Source organism: Ceratosolen solmsi, unplaced genomic scaffold (assembly GCF_000503995.2).
Source record: "Ceratosolen solmsi marchali unplaced genomic scaffold, CerSol_1.0 scaffold1, whole genome shotgun sequence".
Taxonomy (NCBI): Eukaryota; Metazoa; Arthropoda; class Insecta; order Hymenoptera; family Agaonidae; genus Ceratosolen; species Ceratosolen solmsi.
In genome coordinates, this window is record NW_011948415.1 from 1,816,296 (window position 1) to 1,836,933 (window position 20,638).

The 20,638-nt window shown below is 28.4% G+C and overlaps 2 protein-coding genes and 1 non-coding gene across 3 annotated transcripts; all 3 read left to right on the top strand.

The window, feature by feature from the left end:
• The first annotated feature begins 6,594 nt into the window (after positions 1–6,594).
• LOC105369044 (pre-mRNA-splicing factor CWC22 homolog) lies at positions 6,595–13,099 on the top strand. Its single transcript, XM_011508286.1, has 9 exons — positions 6,595–8,955; positions 9,022–10,769; positions 10,902–11,219; positions 11,300–11,453; positions 11,592–11,977; positions 12,055–12,335; positions 12,425–12,526; positions 12,640–12,806; positions 12,889–13,099. Exons 1-9 carry the CDS (start codon positions 6,738–6,740, stop codon positions 13,056–13,058), a joined length of 5,544 nt encoding a protein of 1,847 aa, XP_011506588.1. The 5' UTR covers positions 6,595–6,737; the 3' UTR covers positions 13,059–13,099.
• Positions 13,100–13,348: 249 nt separating this feature from the next.
• On the top strand, positions 13,349–17,072 carry Dnaaf6 (Dynein axonemal assembly factor 6). Its single transcript, XM_011507575.1, has 4 exons — positions 13,349–13,616; positions 14,176–14,378; positions 15,649–15,776; positions 16,899–17,072. The coding sequence occupies exons 1-4, from the start codon at positions 13,496–13,498 to the stop codon at positions 17,026–17,028; spliced, it is 582 nt and encodes a 193-aa protein (XP_011505877.1). The 5' UTR covers positions 13,349–13,495; the 3' UTR covers positions 17,029–17,072.
• An 853-nt stretch (positions 17,073–17,925) lies between these two features.
• TRNAT-UGU (transfer RNA threonine (anticodon UGU)) lies at positions 17,926–17,998 on the top strand. The gene has a single exon. It is a non-coding gene; the product is annotated as a tRNA-Thr (tRNA).
• Positions 17,999–20,638: the final 2,640 nt, after the last annotated feature.

The following is a 20,638-nucleotide window of genomic DNA, read 5'->3' on the forward strand; positions in this document are numbered from 1 at the left end:
TTGTATTTTTTTTTTCAAGAAAACTTGAATAAAAAAAACTATTATATGTATTTGTTTTAAATTGCACCAAACTCTTAGAAATATTTAAAACAATTATCGTATGTGCACATGCAATTACAATATAGAAGTAATAATCACATAATTATAATTATAAATTATGTTTTTCAAATTTTTGTTTGTTTTTCTTCTTCTTCATATAATATTCATGTAAATTATAAATATTACTTTCTACTTCTTTATTAATGATTTATAAATAATTAAAATTTAATAAATTACTTCTTCCTTTAATTTAAATGATTTAATTAAAATTAATTTGAATTGATCATAATGAGCTTATAATTCTATGGATTCTATAAGCTAAGCATATAATTATTTATTTTGCTTAATTCTTTTTATTTCATTTAATTATTTATTTCATTCGTTCATTTAATTCTTGTTAATATAAATTAAAATTATAATTAAATAAAACATTAATTTATTCTTATTTAAATTTATCATTATTATAAATATTAATTTCATAATTAAATAAGAAAGAAATAATTTAACAATTTATAATTATTTATAATAATTAGATTATTTAGTTCTTAAAAGCTCGATTGGATTTGTAAATTTTAGTACAGTGTCATGTTATTTTTTTCTTTTAGAATGAAAATGTTTTTTCAATATGTGTTTTAATTTAAATTAAATTTAATAAATTAAATATTTCGATAATTTGTTAATAATTTCATTATTCGTAATTTTTTTTTTTTGCTTTAGAAATAGAATTTGTATTTCATTAATTTTATTAATGTAAACAATTTATTTTCACTTGCAAAAATCAACATTTGTAAGATAATATTTTTAATTACTCAAAGATTTTTATATTTTTCTTATTCTGGAAATTTCTATTAAAATTTATTAATTAATTAAATTTTTTATCAAGTATTGTTATTATTGCTATTATTGTATAAAATTTTGCATAAAATTTTTTTATATATACTTTAAAATCATTTCAAATTATAGAGATGGAATGATTGTGGTGTAACAAGTGAACGTCGTCAAGTGTTATATTCACTTATATAATGGAAAATTCAGATTAATAATGATTTCTCATAAATCAATAGAATTATATCGCTTATATTATTTAAAAAAAAAAAAAAAAAAAAAAAAGAATAATCAATGTGAACACTGAAGACGATGATAAGCTTTTTATAACAATGTTTTATTTAACATAATTGATTAGAACTTTTTTCCAGATATATTTTACACAATTGTATAATGAATCAATTATTTTATTTAATATAAATTTGTTTATGTATAAAATATGAATATATTTTTTATGCATCAAAATACATTATATATGTTATCCCATACACTTTAAGCATAATTATTAATTTTTTAGTGCAAATTGCAAATCAATAAAATATCTTTTTTTACACCTTCAATAAGATGCGTATTTAATGCATTAATTAACATGAAACTATAAAGACTAAAATAAATACAAATAAATTCACATTAAAAACTTATTATGCATCTCAAAAAAAAATGTACAATATTAAATTTGTCAAAGTATCATTTATAAAAATGAATGTATGGCTCAAAATGAAATATATGACTCCGTTTTTTTTAATAGCGATTAAATGCAGTGTATATTTTAATGCTACAAAATACTTATTTTTAGAATGCAGGATGCAAATTTTTAACAAAAAAAAAAAAAGAAATTTATTTTAAGTGTATATATAGAATTTTATTTTACAAGTATATACATTCATATATTTACTGAATGAAAGGTGGATGTGTTAATCACTTTCGAGAATATCGAGAAGCGAGAAATATGCTTAAAAAGAAAATGTTTTAAATGAAATAATTTTTTTCAACTTTATAATTGTTTTATTAGCATATATGGCTTTAAATGAAATAATAATATATATATAAAAAAAAAAAAAAAACATTAATATTTTGTAAGAAACGCAAAATTGTGTACATTGATGAACGAATAGTCAATGAGTTAGATTACATTTTGTTTTAAGTGACTTCCTGTAAATATTTTGAAATGTATATTATAAAAAAATGTTGTAAATTTAATTTGAAAAGGCATTAATTTAAGTGAATGAAATCATGTTCTCATAGTATGCGATGTATGCATTACCCTTTGTGATGATTGTAAACAATAAGCTACAATTGCAAATCGACCTTTGTTCTGCAGCTGTAATATATGTTATCATTTAGATTCGTGAATGTGCAATATTTTGGACTTTGACCTAAAGTTCGTTTTTTCATCAAATACATTACCGAAGTAATTAGCGCAATCTATGTTTCAACCACGAAACTTTTGCAAATTGATACGTTAGTTGTCAGAAGCAGGCATAAGCAGTTTTATTTGGCTTCTGAAGCTAATATAACTACGTAACTTTCAAAGGTCAACTAAATTTGCTTGTTTGTTTATAGAATCAAACCACAGAATTTAAACTGTTAAACACTGTTAAAATGTAGAGTAAATGATTGTAAACAATATATTTTATAATCCTAGATAAAAATAACTAACTATTCATGATTATAAACTAATTGCAGTAAAAAATAAATATCTGTAGTAAATAAATAGAAATGGAATAAAAGGATAATACAAATATAACATTAGTAATAACAGTATCAACATAAATTGATGGTATAAAAGTTTACATTTGAATATGCAAACAATAGATGAAAATCTGAAACAAACTGATACGTAAAATTGACTAACATAACTTTTTATATATGTTGATTACAAAGCATTTTAGATGATTTTTTAAAAATTTTTTTCAATCATTTACTCTACATTTTAACAGTGTTTAACGAAATGTTCTTACATTCATATTATTTAAGCATTTTAATAATATTTTCAAATAAAATTGATAAAGACAACTATTGTATAATACATTTATAACAGAAATAATTTTCTCATCATTATAAACACATGTGGAGATAGTTTCTTATCGAAAAATTTCTCTCTGCGATTTAGTTAAAAATTATAATGTATTGAATGCATAAAATACGCTAATTTTTTATTTCTTAACGATTTATACATATACATTTTTTTTTAATTTTAAATATTTAATATAATTTAACGATTAAAAGGACAGATTATTTTAAATTATCAATTATTATTTGATACTACAATTTGATTCTTTTCTTTCAAACAAAAGCTACAATTAAAATATTTCTTTCTATTTTTTCAATAATTATTTTATACATTTTTATAGTAAATTTTTAATACGCAATAGAATATTTGTTTAAAAATATAATAAATAAAAAATTCATTATAAATCATATATTAATATATTAGAAACATGTTATCTCAGATTAAATTTTTTTTTGTTAGAAAAAATTTTTTATCATATTTGTACTTAAAATTACCAAGTGATTTCTTCAATAATTTTTAAAACATTGTATTCATTTAATTGAATCATTGATTTTGTAATTTAAATTAATTTATAGATATATTGGTTTTTAAAATTAATTAACAATTATTATTATTATCTGTCTCATAGAATAATTAATTAAATTTTTTCTTAAAAATCTTAATTAATAAACATTTAATTATGAATACGAAAATTGCAAAAAATTTTTATTACTATTCATATATACAAATGATTTTTGTATAATAATACTGTGAATATAATATCGTGGATTGTTGGTAATTTAAAAGAAGTAATACCTAAAAATTATATGTGAGAAAAGTTTAAATAATTTGTATAATACATCTGGAAGTAATTTGAAAGAAAAATCTCTGATTAATATATTATGCTGTGATCCGTGCTTATTATTCAATTTTAATTTAAAACATTATTAAATTTAAAAATTATATTTTCAAATTACAAAATTTATATAAAGGTAATTTAAGTAATATTTGTATAGGAGTAAAAATCAAAACTTATAATGAAATGAGATAATATTACAGAAGCTATAAACGAAATTAAAACGAAGGTTAAATTGCTCACTTGGATATTTTATATTTTAAATTGACTATTATGTAAATATCTCTTGCTTGACAAGACGTTCGATTCAGGAACTACATTTAGAATTCAACTTCTTTAATTTAAAACACTTCAATTTAGATAAGTGAAGTATGAGATAAAATTTATAAAATTTAAGAATTTTTTAACACTTAAAATTGTTACTCTTATAGTGAAAAAAATAATAGACATAATCGATGTTGTATTAACTCATTTTTCTGAATATTTAAATGGTATATAAAAAATCACATGAATTACCAATGAATATATATATCTCGAAATATATTGTATTGGAAACATTATGATTAAATAAATTTATATTTTAGGATTATTCATATTGTAATCATATGTCTTGGAAAAAAATAAACATACGACGTTCAAGATTAATACTTATTCAATTTATTTCATTGCTTCGAATCAAACTTTTACTTTTCAAATTCTAGTATATATAGTATTATATTTTTATAAAAACTTGAACACCTTTTAAAGCGTTTCTTTTATGAAAAATAAAAAAAAAATATTAGTATGAACTTGACCTTTTCTTGCAAGAAGCAATTATTTCCAGTTAGTTAATAAATGTATTAAAATTTAATACTCGACTATTTGACATAATGTAAACCACAATTTATTTAATTGAACTGTATTTCATTATAAGAATTTTGTAGTAAAATTATCAATTTTTTTTTTTTTTTGTAAGTTTTTTCTTAAAAAAGTTCATAGTAATTTAAGGAAAGTAAAATTTTTTGTAAAGCGAAAGGTAAATGATACAAGTAGATATATAATTATTTTCCAGAAGTAAGTTTTTTTTTTTTTTTTTTTTTTTAAATAATAATGTATGCGGTTGATTTTTCCAATATGCGCAAAAATACCCATATTTTTAACATATTTTTACCAGGTCAAAGACTATACGATAATACAAATATATATATATATTAACATGCATGTAAATCTTATTCAGGGGTAACTGCATTTATAAAGGTGCAAATGCACATGTATATATGCTACACGGCAGGTGTCAAGTTCATTTCTCTTCTCTCTCTCTCTCTCTCTCTCTTTCTAGGCCCATGCGCGAGCGCGCACACACGCGCTTACAAAATACAATCAGTGTGCACAACTGGAGGCAAGAAATTTTTGTGTGACCTTGAAATAGCTTAATTATTTGTGCTAATCACAAGTAGTGTCATGCGAATATTTATCGAATACAAAAAACTATATTAGAGTTAACCAGCGATATAAATTAACTTTAATTACAGTTAAAGACATTTTTTATATTTAATTTATAAATTCGAAGAACAAGCGAATTTTGCGTGAATTTTTATTATATATTTATTTATAAAGAAAATTATTCTATATATTCATTGATTAAAATTATGCTCATTACTTTCGAAAAAATATAGTTGAAATATTTTCGATATTTTAGTTGAATGTATATATCGAACAATTATTGAATTACAGTTTATAAAAATGTTTTTTATACTTCAAATTACTTTTTGTAAAGATTTTTCTTAAGGAATGTATTAAAAATATAAAATATTTCTTGTCGAAAAAATATAAAAATTGTCTTGCCTTTCCAGATATAAATGATCTTTATTATTAGATCAATAAATTAATTTAAGTATAAATATGAAGTGACGAAGTCATAATATCACACTAAAATCTTAATAAAATATTGTTTTATTTAATTTTTGGTTACACACAGAAATGGATATTAAATTCTGCAAAACTTTAAAAATCTTGAGTGTTAATGGAATTATATTTTTCTTAAATTATTACTTTTTAGTCAGTTATAACGTTTTACTTTATATGTTGCCAACTTAATCGATTAAAATAATATATAATTTAATTTACTTATTCCGAAAATTGAAATTCATATCATAATAAAAATGTTATCTATTTTATATTTACAATATATTAGATTAAAGGTGATAATTTTTTTTTAAAAAAAAAAACTGTAAAGGTTATAGATAATTGAATAAACTCTGAATATTTTTAACTACAATATTTGAATGTTAACAATGTGTTTTAGAAGGCATATTTAATAACTGATTTTCTTAGCTTTGTAAAATAGACTAATACTTACATCTTTAGGATACCGATAAACTTGGTCAATTGTAATTGTGGAATTAATTAAATATCTATGTTATGATAGCCTGAGGATGAAAATAGATTATTATGAAATGTAATTTCCATATATTTGCATAAAATAATGATCATTGGATATGAAGATATGCAATATATGTACAGCTATTGACATCTTTTGGTTGCAATAGTAATATTTGATGACGTAAAGGCTGTTAGTTGTTGATTGTTGGCATTGTTGCCAATTTTAAGATGTTGAGAGTCGGGTTATGGTGGACTAGGGACACGTAAACATAACCTCTATATTAAAAATGGGGTTGAAGGAGAGAAGACGACGGCATAGGAGTTCATCATCAGAAAGCATTGTTATCAAAAGTAAAAGAAAACGCGATAAGGAAGATTATAGCGACGAAGATCAAGAAAATAAAAATGAAAAACGGTATGTATTTTAGTGATAAAAAGAAAGTATGCGTATACTTTTAAAGGTTATTGAAGCATCAATTTTGGTTGTTTTATAATAATTCTTTTATTTAATTCAGATATAGGTATAAAGTATCAGGAAAAGATAGAGACGATGATGATAGGTACAAAGTCAAATCTAAAGAAACTCTTAGGAGTAAAGATAGACTTAGTGTATCCAATCGTGAACATGGCAGAAGCAAAGATCGGCATCAGGTAATAAGTGCCATGAGGGCCACGAGTAGAGGAAGAAAATTATCAGAGTCTGAAGAAGAGAGAGAAAAAAGTGAGAATAGTGATTCAAGTACTGATAAAAGCAGTGAAAGTAGTAGTAGTAGCAGTAGCAGTAGCAGTAGCAGTAGCACAAGCACAAGTAGCGACGATAGTACTGAAGATAGCGAAGATTCGGATACATCTACGGAAGAAACAGATGGAAGTAACAAAGAAAAATTGCAGAATAAAAAGGGGTACAAAAATAAGAATCAAGAGACTTCTTCAGAAGACGAAGAAACAAGTAATAACAGTAGTAGTTCAAGCGACGAGGAAATTATAAAAAAGAGTATTGAGTATAGGGAAAATTTATACAAAAGTGAAAGCAGATCTAGGGAAGAAAGAAATAAAAATAGAGAATCTGAGAGATTTTGTGAGAAAAAAAGTAAAAATATAACCAAATCTAGTGAGCAGCATGAAATAAATAGATACAGCGAGTTTCTTGAAGAGAAAGATAAAGGTAAAGATAGAAAAAAAGAGCAAGAGAAACTTCGAGAAAGAAGAGACAAAAGTCAAGATAGAATAAGATCTAGAGAAGAACGATATAAAACTCAAGATCGTAATAAAAGATCTGAACTAAGAGATAGAAGTCGAGATCGAAGTAGACACAGAGATGGAGATAGAAATCGAGATCGTGATAGATATAGGGATTATAGAGAGAGAAGTCAAGATTATGCTCGATCTAAAGAAGAAAGGCATAGAAGTCGTGAACCAGATAAGTCTCGAAAAGATAGGAATAGAAGCAGAGATCGTAATAAGTTTTCGGATAGAGAAAAAAGTCGAGACCGTAACAAAGCTCAAGTAGATCGAGTTAGAAGCCGAGATCATAATAAAATTCAAGAAGATAGAGGTAGAAGTAGAGATCGCAATAAAATTCAAGAAGATAGAGGTAGAAGTCGAGATCGTAATAAAATTCAAGAAGATAGAGGTAGAAGTAAAGATCGTAATAAAGTTCAAAAAGATAGAGATAGAAGTCGAGATCGTGTTAAATGTAAGCAGGAAAGAGATAAAAGTGGAGATAGTACCAGACCTCGAGAAGATAAAGATAGAAACCAAGGTTGTATCAAAACTAAGGAAGAGAAAGATGAGAGATCTTTGGAAGATACAGATGGAAGTAACAATTGTACTATATCTAAAGAAGATTCAGAAAAAACCGAAGATCCTAGCAATCTTCATGAAGATATAGAAAGCAATCAAAATTGTACAAAATTGAAGCATAATAATACATCTCAAGAAGATCGATATAAAAGTCAGGAGCTTGTTGGATCTACAAAAGCAAAAGAAAGATGTCTAGATTACAAAGAGTCTTCAGAAGATGATATTGTATCTACAAAAAGAACTGATGCAAGTGAAATTCATGAGACAATACATGAAGATGGAGATAAAGGTCAAGATAGTTTTAAATCTAAAAAAGAATTAGACGTAAGCCAAAATTTACAGAAAGCTGTAGATGATAAAAATAGAAGTGAAATCAGAATCGAATCTAAAGAAGAAAAAAACGTAAGTCAAGATTATGATAAAATTCAAGAAGAGGGAGAAAAAGATAGAGGTCAAGATCTTATTAGGCTTGAAGAACAAAAGGATATAATTGAAGAATATGACAGCAGTCAAGAGGATACAGACAGTAGCCATGATAGCATTATAATAAAAGAAGAAAAAGATAAAAACCAAGATTGTGATAAACGTCAAGGAAAGCAAAACAAAAATAGAGATCAGGAAAATGGAGTTAAAAGTCAAGAGTATGATAAATCACGAGAGGAAAGAGATGTGTATAGAGAAAGGGATAGAAATAAAAATATAGATAGAAGTCGGGAAAGGAACAGAAACAAAGATAAACATAAAGAAGGTGATAGTAGAGAAATAAGCAGAGAAAGGGAGAGAAGTAGTGAAAGGGAAAAAAGCAACGAAAGAGGAAGAAGCAGAGACAGGGAAAGAAGTAGAGAAAGAGAAAATAGAGAAAAGGAAAAGAATAGAGAGAGAGAAAATAGAGAAATGGAAAGAAGTAAAGAAAGAGGAAGAAGCAGAGAAAGGGAAAAAAGCAGAGAAAGAGATAGAAGCAGAGAAAGGGAAGAAAGTAGAGATAGAGAAAGAAGCAGAGAAAGGGAAAGAAGCAGAGATAGAGAAAGAAGCAGAGAAAGGGAGAAAAGCAGAGAAAGAGAAAGAAGCAGAGATAGACGTAAGGAAAATGATGATAGAGATGGAAACAAGGAAGATGGTAACAAAGAAATAGGCAGAAGTAGAGATAGACGTAAGGAAAATGAAGATAAGGAAAGAGACAGGAGCAGAGATAAGTGTAAGGAAAATGAGAATAGAGAAAGAGAGAGAAGCAGAGATAGACGCAAGGAAAATGATGATAGAGAAAGAGACAGAAGCAGAGATAGAAAGAAGGAAGATGAGAATAGAGAAAGAGGCAGAAGTAAAGATAGAAATAAGGATGACGGGGATAGAGAAAGGCACAGAAGCAGAGATAGAAGGAAGGAAGATGAGAATAGAGAAAGAGGCAGAAGTAAAGATAGAAATAAGGATGACGGGGATAGAGAAAGGCACAGAAGCAGAGATAGAAGGAAGGAAGATGAGAATAGAGAAAGAGGCAGAAGTAAAGATAGAAATAAGGATGACGGGGATAGAGAAAGGCACAGAAGCAGAGATAGAAGGAAGGAAGATGAGAATAGAGAAAGAGGCAGAAGTAAAGATAGAAATAAGGATGACGGGGATAGAGAAAGGCACAGAAGCAGAGATAGAAGGAAGGAAGATGAGAATAGAGAAAGAGGCAGAAGTAAAGATAGAAATAAGGATGACGGGGATAGAGAAAGGCACAGAAGCAGAGATAGAAGGAAGGAAGATGAGAATAGAGAAAGAGGCAGAAGTAAAGATAGAAATAAGGATGACGGGGATAGAGAAAGGCACAGAAGCAGAGATAGAAGGAAGGAAGATGAGAATAGAGAAAGAGGCAGAAGTAAAGATAGAAATAAGGATGACGGGGATAGAGAAAGGCACAGAAGCAGAGATAGAAGGAAGGAAGATGAGAATAGAGAAAGAGGCAGAAGTAAAGATAGAAATAAGGATGACGGGGATAGAGAAAGGCACAGAAGCAGAGATAGACATAAGGAGGATGAAGATAGAGAGAGGGACAGAAGCAGAGATAGAATCAAGGAAGATGGGAACAGAGAAAGAGGCAGAAGTAGAGATAGAAATAAGGATGATGAGGATAGAGATAGAAGAAGAGATAGAAGCAGAGATTGTATTAGAGGTACAAATAGAGAAAAATATAGAAACAAAGATAGAAACAGAGATAGAGAAAATGGGGACAGATATAGAGATAGAGATAACGGTGATAGATATAGAGACAGGGAAAACGAAGATAGATATAACGAGAGAGACAATGGAGATAGATACAGAGATAGGGAAAATGGAGGTAGATATAGAGGTAAGGACAATGGAATTAGATACAAAGATAGAGAAGACGAGGATAGATACAGAGAAAGGGAACGAAGCGAAGAAAGATATGGAGAAATTAGTCAAAATTCCTACTACGGCACGGAGTTGAAAATTAATCATTACGGTTCTGAAAGATATGATCATCCAAATTTTAGGAGGGAGCAAGGAAAAAATGTTGAAAGAAGAAATGGAGAAGAAAATGACTCTAGTGACGTTATTACTCCAAAACAAAAGAAAACAGTAGATTTACTTACTTCAAAGACCGGAGGAGCATATATTCCACCTGCTAAGCTACGTATGATGCAAGGAGAAATAACTGATAAAAGCGGAGCTGCATATCAACGTATTGCTTGGGAAGCTTTAAAAAAATCTATTCATGGTTATATTAATAAAGTGAATACAAGTAATATTGCTCTAATTACAAGAGATTTATTAAAGGAAAATATTGTCAGAGGTAGAGGACTTTTAGTGCGTTCAATAATTCAAGCACAGTCCGCATCTTTAACATTCACATCAGTCTATGCAGCATTAGTATCCGTGATTAATTCTAAAGTACGTAAAGAGAAAACATTTCCAATGCTGAATTAAATAAATAATACTACATAAACTCGCGTATTGTCATAATACATAATTCCTTATATTATTATATTATATTTTTATCATATTTTTTAAATTACATTTTAGTTTCCAAATATTGGCGAGTTATTATTAAAACGTTTAGCAATACAATTTAAGCGTGGCTTTCGTAGAAATGACAAGATACTTTGTATATCATCTACAACATTCATAGCCCATTTGGTTAATCAAGGGATCGCACATGAAATTTTAATGTTAGAAATATTGACATTATTAGTGCAGACACCAACCGATGATTCCATCGAAGTAGCCATAGCAATTTTGAAAGAATGCGGCATGAAACTAACTCAAGTATCTCGCAAAGGTATCGAAGCGATCTTTGAAATGTTGAGAAACATTCTTCACGAAGGACAATTAGATAAAAGGGTAAGAAATCATAGGTAGTTAAAGCTTTTGTAAAAAATGAAAATTGATTTTATGGATTATATAATATTGTATTTATGTAGGTTCAATATATGATTGAAGTTATGTTTCAAATTCGTAAAGATGGCTTTAAAGATTATGAATCCGTTACTAAAGAACTCGATCTTGTAGAAGAAGAAGATCAATTAACACATTTGGTTACACTAGATGAAGCAACCGATGGACAAGATATACTCAGTAAGTTTTAACTAGAAAATTAAATAATTAGATAATAAAATCCGAGATAATTTTTGCTTTAATAATAATGCTCTAATATATTTATTATTCCCAATAAATATGCTGTCTCATTACTAATTCCTGCGTTAATCATTTTAGATGTGTACAAGTTCGACGCAGAATACATTGTTAATGAAGATAAATATAAAGAATTAAGTAAAGAGATACTTAATACAGACGACAGTGATTCAGATAACGAAGTGGATAGTGCAGATGAAGATAAAGATGAAGATTCTGATGAAAATAGTGATTCTGAAGAAGTAAAAGATGGCGGACTCATAGTAGATAATACGGAAACAAATTTGACGGCTCTTAGGAGGACAATTTATTTGACAATACATTCTTCGCTTGATTTCGAGGAATGCGCTCATAAACTTATGAAAATGCAGCTAAAGCCTGGTCAGGAAATCGAATTGTGTCATATGTTTTTGGATTGTTGCGCAGAAATGAGAACGTATGAAAAATTTTTTGGATTATTAGCAGGGGTGAGTGAAAAATAATCGCCTTATAAGATTCACCGTATGATTATATAATATTTAATTATTTAATTATTTGTTTTTAGCGATTTTGCGCAATTAATAAAACATTTGTAGAACCATTCGAACAAATTTTTAAAGACTCTTATGATACAATTCATCGACTTGACACAAATAGATTGCGTAATGTTAGTAAATTTTTTGCTCATCTTTTAATGACGGATTCAATTTCTTGGGTTGTATTATCAAATATCAAATTGAACGAAGAGGATACAACTAGCTCTAGCAGAGTGTTTATTAAAATACTTTTTCAAGAATTGTCAGAGTATATGGGATTACCAAAGTTGAACGAAAAGCTGAAAGACGAGTATGTTGTAAAATAATTAATTATATTGAAAAGCATTGAACAATTTATTTAACGAATGTTGTAAATGTTAATTTATTGTTATTCAACAGAGAGTTGCAGGAAGCATTTGCAGGATTATTCCCAAAAGATGACCCAAAAAATACGCGATTTGCTATAAACTTTTTCACATCAATAGGTCTCGGAGGTCTCACGTAAGTCTTTTCAATTTACCTATTATCATTTAATATGCTTTACATTTAAAAATTAATAATTAATTTTTAATTAAAAGAATAATCTTGCATTATTATTATTATTTTTTTATAAGTGATGATTTACGAGAACACCTGAAGTCTCGACCAAAAGCTGTAGCAGAGTCTGCAGTTGAAGTAAAACCAGAGGAATCTTCCAGTTCGGAAAGTTCTTCGAGCAGTTCCAGTTCAACGTCATCATCGACATCATCATCATCTTCATCGTCGACATCATCCGATTCGGGTAAATTATTTTATTTTTATTTGTTATCTTGTTGTGCTACTTTTGATGAAGTATTACAAAATATCTTAATACGCGTTTGCAGATTCTTCAGAGAATGTTAAGAAGAGAAAAAAGAAAGTCAAAGAATGTAAGAAGAAAAAGATTGTTAAACATCGCGAAGATAAGGAAAATATAAATAAAAAAGATAAAAATAAGAAGCCATTGACAGTTAAAAAACATGATAATAAACAGAAGAAGAAGAAAAAGAAATAGCGTAATTAAGTATCAATATTTAACAGATTAATTTACGAAAATATTGTAAATTATAATTTTTTTAAGGCGAAGAATAAAATATCGGAGTGTATATTATTTTAAAAATTTTTATTTATTTAAAATTGTACCTGTTTTACTCAATTATGTAATTGCAACAAATATAAAATATATGTATATATTTTTTAAGAATCTTGAAACCAAGTCTTTATCTAATATAAAGGGCTGTTTTTTGTTTTTGTTTTTTTTTTGTTTTGTTTTTGTTTGTTTTTTGTTTTTTTTAAATAGTTGTAAAAGATGGCGCTACGGATTCCGTTGTTGCTATGACTCCCCCAATTGTTGAATTTGAGGGAAATAACAGTTTGATCTGTTAGTACTTTTTAGGTGATAATATAATACTATTTTTAACATTACCATTGTTTCAAATAGGAAATAAAGTGATGGAAGGATTTACTTATCAACAGATTAAAGATCTTCAGCAGTTAATCACCTGCCCTAAAGATTCAGATTCAGATTCGGATAGCGAAGATCTGAAGCAACGTTTATCACGTCAAAAAATCAGTACTAAATAATTTATAAGTGTATTTGCAAAATATATTGTTAAAGCTTTCATTGTACATTCATTTTGCATTAAATTTGATTGAAATTACCTGCAATCTTTGTTATATTATAATAGTAAATACTATTTTATCGCAAATTGATCAAATATTTCTTCTACTGAAATTTTTACGCTAAATCTAACACGCAAAATCTAATTTACTTTTATGTTATTGTTTATTGGTATTTATAATTTTTTGTTTCTTTTTTCATTAATTTTACCATTAACGATTAAGATACATTTATTTATAATGCAAAATATATTTTACTTATTTATAGCGAAACAATTATACTATTAATAATAGATTTTAAATGCAAATTCCAAATCTAGTTAATAATTATGGAGAAACATAAAAATTTCGTAATATTAAAGTCGTACACACGAATCAGTTAAAGTAATATTATTTCGGTACACAAGAAATAATTGCAATTTGCGCAATGCAACATATTTGTATATGCTGTACTACATTTTTTGCAAATTCTATACGTGTACAGCATAGAATTATAATAGGTAATGTTTTAGGCCCTGGAGACATTGGTAAGCCAAGCACAACAATAACTAATGCGACTGCCGATGAAGCTCAGCAAAATACAAAAGATTCCAATATATGGCATCCGTTGGAAGTAAATGTCGGAAAGAATATTCAGGACAAGGATCCACGAATAGTTCCTAAATATGAGATGAAATTTAAACAAACCGTTGGCACGGAAGATATTTTTCTTGGAGTAAGAGCATACAGAATGCAAATAGCTTGTGCATAATTTACGACAAACTTTTCATCAATTTCTTGTCATTGGAAAAGCAATAGAAGCAAAGAATTAACATTGACTTTATAAAATTTTACAAACAATTTAAAGTCCTTATATTTATATGATTTAGAAGCGTTTGATTATTAATAGTATTCGATAGTTTGGTCGGATGATGCATTTAAAGTCATTTATTTTTACATTACAAAGTTTGCAGCGTCAATCACGCAAGTCAAATTCTGAAGAGGAATTTCATTTCATGATAAAGTCTTCATTTATTCGCTGCAAATATATTTTTAATTATATTAAATGAATTCATCAGAATAATGTTGAATAAACGGTAGTGAATTTCGATTTTATTTAACGATTAAAAGCTTATTTTCTATTCTATCAAATAAAGGGCATTTAAATTTATTCCCAGTATATCCAATAATATATAAATAATTATTAATTTTGCGTTTTTGGCGTAATTAATAAATTAATCATGAATTTATTTCAATTAATTTTCAAATAAATTTAAATACTTTTTACAAAGTGCTTACAAAACAAAAAATATGAATATGCATTACGATACATACATACATACATGCATACATACGCGCATGCGCACATATTTACACATATATATATATATATATATATATATATATATGCGTGTGTGTGTGTGCGCATGTGTGTGGAAAATTTTACATTACAAAAAATTGGTTGAAATTGGTCATTACAAATATTAATTTTTCCAATATATTACGATCTTTTTATATTTAGATCATGTGTGTGGAAAATTTTACATTACAAAAAATTGGTTGAAATTGGTCATTACAAATATTAATTTTTCCAATATATTACGATCTTTTTATATTTAGATATAGAGATTCCGACAACATAGAGAGACTCCAATGAAATATAAAATAAATAATGGTTATTAAAATCAAAATATTAATAATATATTTTAATAGAATTGAAATGATTTGTTTATAAAATCACGATATTGTCAAAGAGGCGAAACAAAACTTAGTCTTATATAAATATTATATATATATATGTGTTTTTTTTTTTTTTTTGTTTCGAGTGTAAAAAATCTCAAAAATTTACGGAGACATCGCAGTGCTTCGATTCACAGACCTAAGCATATAATTTCATTGCTAAGACAAAAGAAAATGAAATAATATCACTGTACTGATTTTTGACCCCTTCCTGACATTCCTAATCAATACTATCTAATTTCACTCCTTTGGCGCATACATTATAGATGAATCTAAAAACACCGGCAACCGCTTCTTGCAAGTGGTTAACGATACTGGTTACGCTACCCTCGGAAAAAATGGAAAAAATCGAGTTATCCGTAGAATATGACGTCATCGATATACGCAGCCCCAAGTGAGTATATGTAGACGCGTCTTACGAATCGTTGTATTTGGCTCATTCAATTGACGTGCATGGCTTGCTGACTGTAGTCCTTTCTCCTTTTGTTCATTTTTTTTTCTTTTTTCTCTTCTTCTTTTGGTTTTCTGGTTCAACTTTTTTGGTTGGTATTCCACTTTTTGCGATAAGCCGTCACGAAAGTCACGGAGTCACCTCCACACATTATGATTATTTAAACAAGTAATTTACCTATTCTATGAAGTGGAAGTTAAAAATACGACTTTTATGTTAAAGAAGGCTTACGAGGCGATGTTATTTTTCTTTCGAGCTACGCTAATTACTCAATTATAAGATGCATGTGTATGTATTTTTTCTTTTCACTCGACGGCTTTTAATGTTAAAACATGGAATAACTTTTTTACCTCGGAAATGTCGTTAGTTTAGTGTTTAATATAGGATAAGTAAGTTTGTAGTTACTAGATAGTCATAGTCTATAATCGTGTTTAGTTAGACATTCAGATATTGCACATAAGAACAAAGAATAGTAATTTTAATCGTTATGATCGAAAGCTGTATTCTGTTATTTAGTAATAATATGAAGTAAGAAAGATAGGACGATGTAGCTTTGTCAAAAGAAATTATCGCTAATTAATAATACATAAAATAATCGATTACAAAGAAAAAATAAAGTAATTTTTAATATAATCACTGAATAATAATTTATGAATGGTATGTAGTTGAGATTTTTTTCTTATTAGTTATCGATATAAATGTCCAATTAAATATCTTATTATAATTAAAATCGCGTTATTCTTACGATATCATTACTTTAGAACATCTCATTAATTTTCGCGATAATTACAAAATATGAATATTTTATATATATATATATATATATGAATAATTACGTCTCGACTCATAAATTATACATTTATAGATTACTTATTATAATCAGTCTCCATACGATATAGCAAAATAATCCATTATTTTTTTAAATTACTAAATAATAAACATTGTCAGTCAATGTACTGCACTGCACTGCACTGCACTGCACTGGTATTAGTAGATGCACCCCACCAACTTTCAATGGTCAACCTTCGTTAATTTTCTTTCTTTTTTCATCTGATTGACATTTAGATATCGGTTACAACTGCCAACGCCTTTCTCCGTCGATCCAAATAGTTCGTCGGCCAAGTGGAATCCCGATAGCGAATGCTTGGAATTGACGCTGAAACTCTGTAGGGAGCTCGACAATATTAATTTCTAAAAGCAGCATAAAGTAACGAGTGTCACCAAATTAAGCACATTTAATTGAAAACAAACTGGTTTTTAAACTATTCGCTCATTTTATTGTTTACGCTATATGTATATACATATATATATATATATATATATATATATATATATATCGTAAGTTTAATATCGATTTTTAAGACTCTGTTTTATATGGACCAATTTTCGCTGTGAGTTAATAAAATAGTTACAAGCTAATAACAATGTTATTTTACAATTAATTAATCTTCACCACACATATTATATCTTTATAGTAAAGAGGAAAAAAAATTAGTATTTATAGAAAAGGTAATAGTAATTTTTAGTTTTTCTTCTCTTAATGTTAATCAGTCGCAAGTATTGTTAATAAGAGAAATTAATTAAATGCTCAGAGAGTAGGATTACAATTACTTTCGGCCATTTACCCGTAAAAAGTATTTCTCCTTTGACAATTCAATATATTGGCATTATTCCTTGACAAGTGAGAAAAGCAAAATGTTTTCTAGGTTAACACAAGATTGCTTTGAAACAGGTAATAATCAAAGTACGGCAGATGTCGAGTGAGAGCCGTGACATATAAAGTTTTCGATCTTTCGATAAATTGCGTAAAGAACGGGGATGGTATCGACGCGAAGATGATTAAATTCGAAGTTATAACGAGCTTACGAGTATGATTATTGTAAAGTTTGACAAACACTTACAAGTTTGTCGCGGGTCGTACGCTTTGTTATCAATCTTCATCGGCGGCGTTTAAACATCTTGGATCGATCGCGCAGTCGCTGTACTTCGTCGTGGGCACGTGCTTGACACATGTTGTGCGCGATTGAGAGAGGAAGAGAGACAGAAATAGGCAACTTGAAAATGGCGCGGCCTTAACCAACTGAAACTGGAAGCCTCCATAGCTCAGGGGTTAGAGCACTGGTCTTGTAAACCAGGGGTCGAGAGTTCAAATCTCTCTGGGGGCAGTTTTAGTTTTTTTATCCCATGATCCCATGAAATCAAGATATGCGCGGCGATACCATTGACGATAATTATGGCGGCGCGGGGCGGCTACGGCGGCTACGGCGGCGGTGTATTGCATCTTTTAATGTGGTGGCAGCGATCGTAAAAACAAATGGAGTCTCTCCCGTCTGCATAATAAAACAGAAGCGTGTGTTTGGGCGGGGGCGGCTGTAGTAAGAGAGCGATCTGTGCTACTGCGGTGGGGGTGGTGTGGTGGTTATGGAGCGAGATAGAGCGGGCAGCGAGCAGCGAGCACACACACGCACACCGCTGCTGGCCTCTCTCATGAGGGGTAGGGGGATGATAGTTACAAAATGTTCTGTAACTTTACATGGTGGATGGGGTGGGGTTTGGTGGTACGCCTGGCATGTTGTTAGTGTGGGTGGTAGTGGTGTGCGGTGGTTGGTGGTGGCTGTATAATGTATGCGTCGTCGCGGGATTGTGGTGTGTTGTGTGTGTGTCTTGTCGTTCTCTCTCTTCTCTTATTTTACAAGCTTCTTCTTGCTACTTCTATCAATTGTGCGGGACGAAGAAAAATATCTTTGATGATATTTGACCTTTTAGCTACTATACCACCGCCACCACCACCACCATTTCTAGCTTTTCAAGTACCATTATCAACCAACATCTCATCTTCACCACGTCGTCAATTGGTGATGAATGGTGGCGGATGGGTGTGTGGGGGGTGTGGTGGAGGTTGTGTGCCGTAGCGAGAAGCGCGCCCGCGCACACACACACAATGGTGTCTTTTGTTTGGTGTTGTACTCTCTTTATTCTCTTATTCTCTTCTTTGATATATTTTTTCTTTTTGTTACCGCGGTTTCAGTGAAAGTACGTTGAAGTAGGAACGGCGGAGCCTAATTGGGGAAAAGTTTTAGAAACTATGATTCACGAAGGTCAATTTGTACACACGCCCTAACTAATTTTTTACTAATTAAACACTAGATTTATAATTAATATTGCCGAGTTTCTGCAATACGCGCGTTATCGCTTTGGTTACCATTAATAATTCTTTCTCTTTATCTTTACTTTAAATTCAATTTTCCCTTTAGTTTTCAGATTGTCTCCTACATTCTTCATGCCGAATAATGGAAAAAGTGTTGACACTATTTTTCGGCATTCGCCAATATTTTATTTTAACTCACAGCTTTTTGTTGCTTTTCAATTTTTAACGATAAAACAATTTATTGTTTCCGCTTCTTTCTCTTAATATTTACTTCTCAAAAGTCTTTAGAGTTTCGAATAATTAAATTTGTTTACGTGCATACTATTAATAACGTCAATGGCAGTATAAATTAACACCTGATATTTGAGATGTAATATAAATAAAGGATAGTTAGTACATAATTTGGAAAATTTTTCTCTAATAAATATTATAAATATTAATTAAGTATTGATATATTTTACGGAAAATAAAAATTACAAATTGCTTAAGAATTATTTTTCATCAATCATAAAAAAATATTCGATGAATATCTAGAAAATAATAGTTTCTTAATACATTAAGTTGAAATTTTTCTTATTATTTGTTTATTATTTATTATTTAAAAATACTTATCTATTGTAGTTGAGTATTATATTATAGTAGTTTACCCTAAAGTAGTATAGTAAAATTGCAATTAAATATATTTTGTCAATCATATTATGTATGTGTGTATGTGTGTATGTGTGTGTGTGTGTGTGTGCGCGCGCGCGCGCGCGCGTGTGTCTATTGTGAATATTAAATATTTGGATATTTTATATTTGATCTAGATTTTCTACAAATCTTTTAATTACTCCTCTTAAACTATTATTACTTGAATTATCAATGTCAATTCATCAAAGTGGTATTGAAACTATTTTATAAATAGAAATTATGACAAATGAAAAAATAATTATGTATACTTCGATAATATGATATTTCATAAAAAGTCATTACGTAGAATTATTTATATTTGCATTAAAATTCTAATTATTATTTACTGTATATCAAGAGTAGCTTTGGCATAATAATTTAATACACTAGGCAAGATATGACTATCATTTAACAATTAAGTATATATAAATTTTTGTTTTATTTTATTGCAATAAGAGATCGATGATAAATTAGTCGTTGTGTAAGTTAGCCTTTGAATTAAAATATTAGTTTCCAATTATCGCGAAGTTTATTTATAATAAATCTAAAAACTCGGTTCGTCACTTAATTTAACTACGGCTACTTCATGCTTTTTAAATATCTTTTAAAATGTCGAACCTATATAATTACAATATAATTAATCAATCATTCGTAACAAATAAAACATACATTATTTCAATCTTTTATTATAAATTATTGATGCGAAGTAGCGAATATAAATTCAACAATAAATTAATGGCTACAATAAATCAATAATATTATATAGCAAAACTCATCTCGCCTTACTAATTATCACTACGGGAAAATTAATAATACGCACAGCTATCGCTACGAGGTAAAAAGATAATTTTTTTTTACAAAGTTTATATCCTGTTTTCCTAGTAATTTACAGCTATTACATTCATAACAACATAACGCTATGGCTATTCGAAATAGCGTAATGAAGCGCGTCGTGCCACTCAATTCAATGACAGTATCTTTCGAAATC

Excerpts from the sequence above, each read along its gene's own strand:
- Dnaaf6 (XM_011507575.1), top strand. The coding sequence starts at position 13,496 with ATGGAAGGATTTACTTATCAACAGATTAAAGATCTTCAGCAGTTAATC. Across the intron at positions 14,379-15,648 it reads CGGAAGATATTTTTCTTGGA|ATGAATCTAAAAACACCGGC; the intron begins GTAAGAGCATAC and ends CATACATTATAG. Across the intron at positions 15,777-16,898 it reads ATCGATATACGCAGCCCCAA|ATATCGGTTACAACTGCCAA; the intron begins GTGAGTATATGT and ends ATTGACATTTAG.
- LOC105369044 (XM_011508286.1), top strand. The coding sequence starts at position 6,738 with ATGAGGGCCACGAGTAGAGGAAGAAAATTATCAGAGTCTGAAGAAGAG. Across the intron at positions 12,336-12,424 it reads AACGAAAAGCTGAAAGACGA|AGAGTTGCAGGAAGCATTTG; the intron begins GTATGTTGTAAA and ends GTTATTCAACAG. Across the intron at positions 12,807-12,888 it reads GTCGACATCATCCGATTCGG|ATTCTTCAGAGAATGTTAAG; the intron begins GTAAATTATTTT and ends ACGCGTTTGCAG.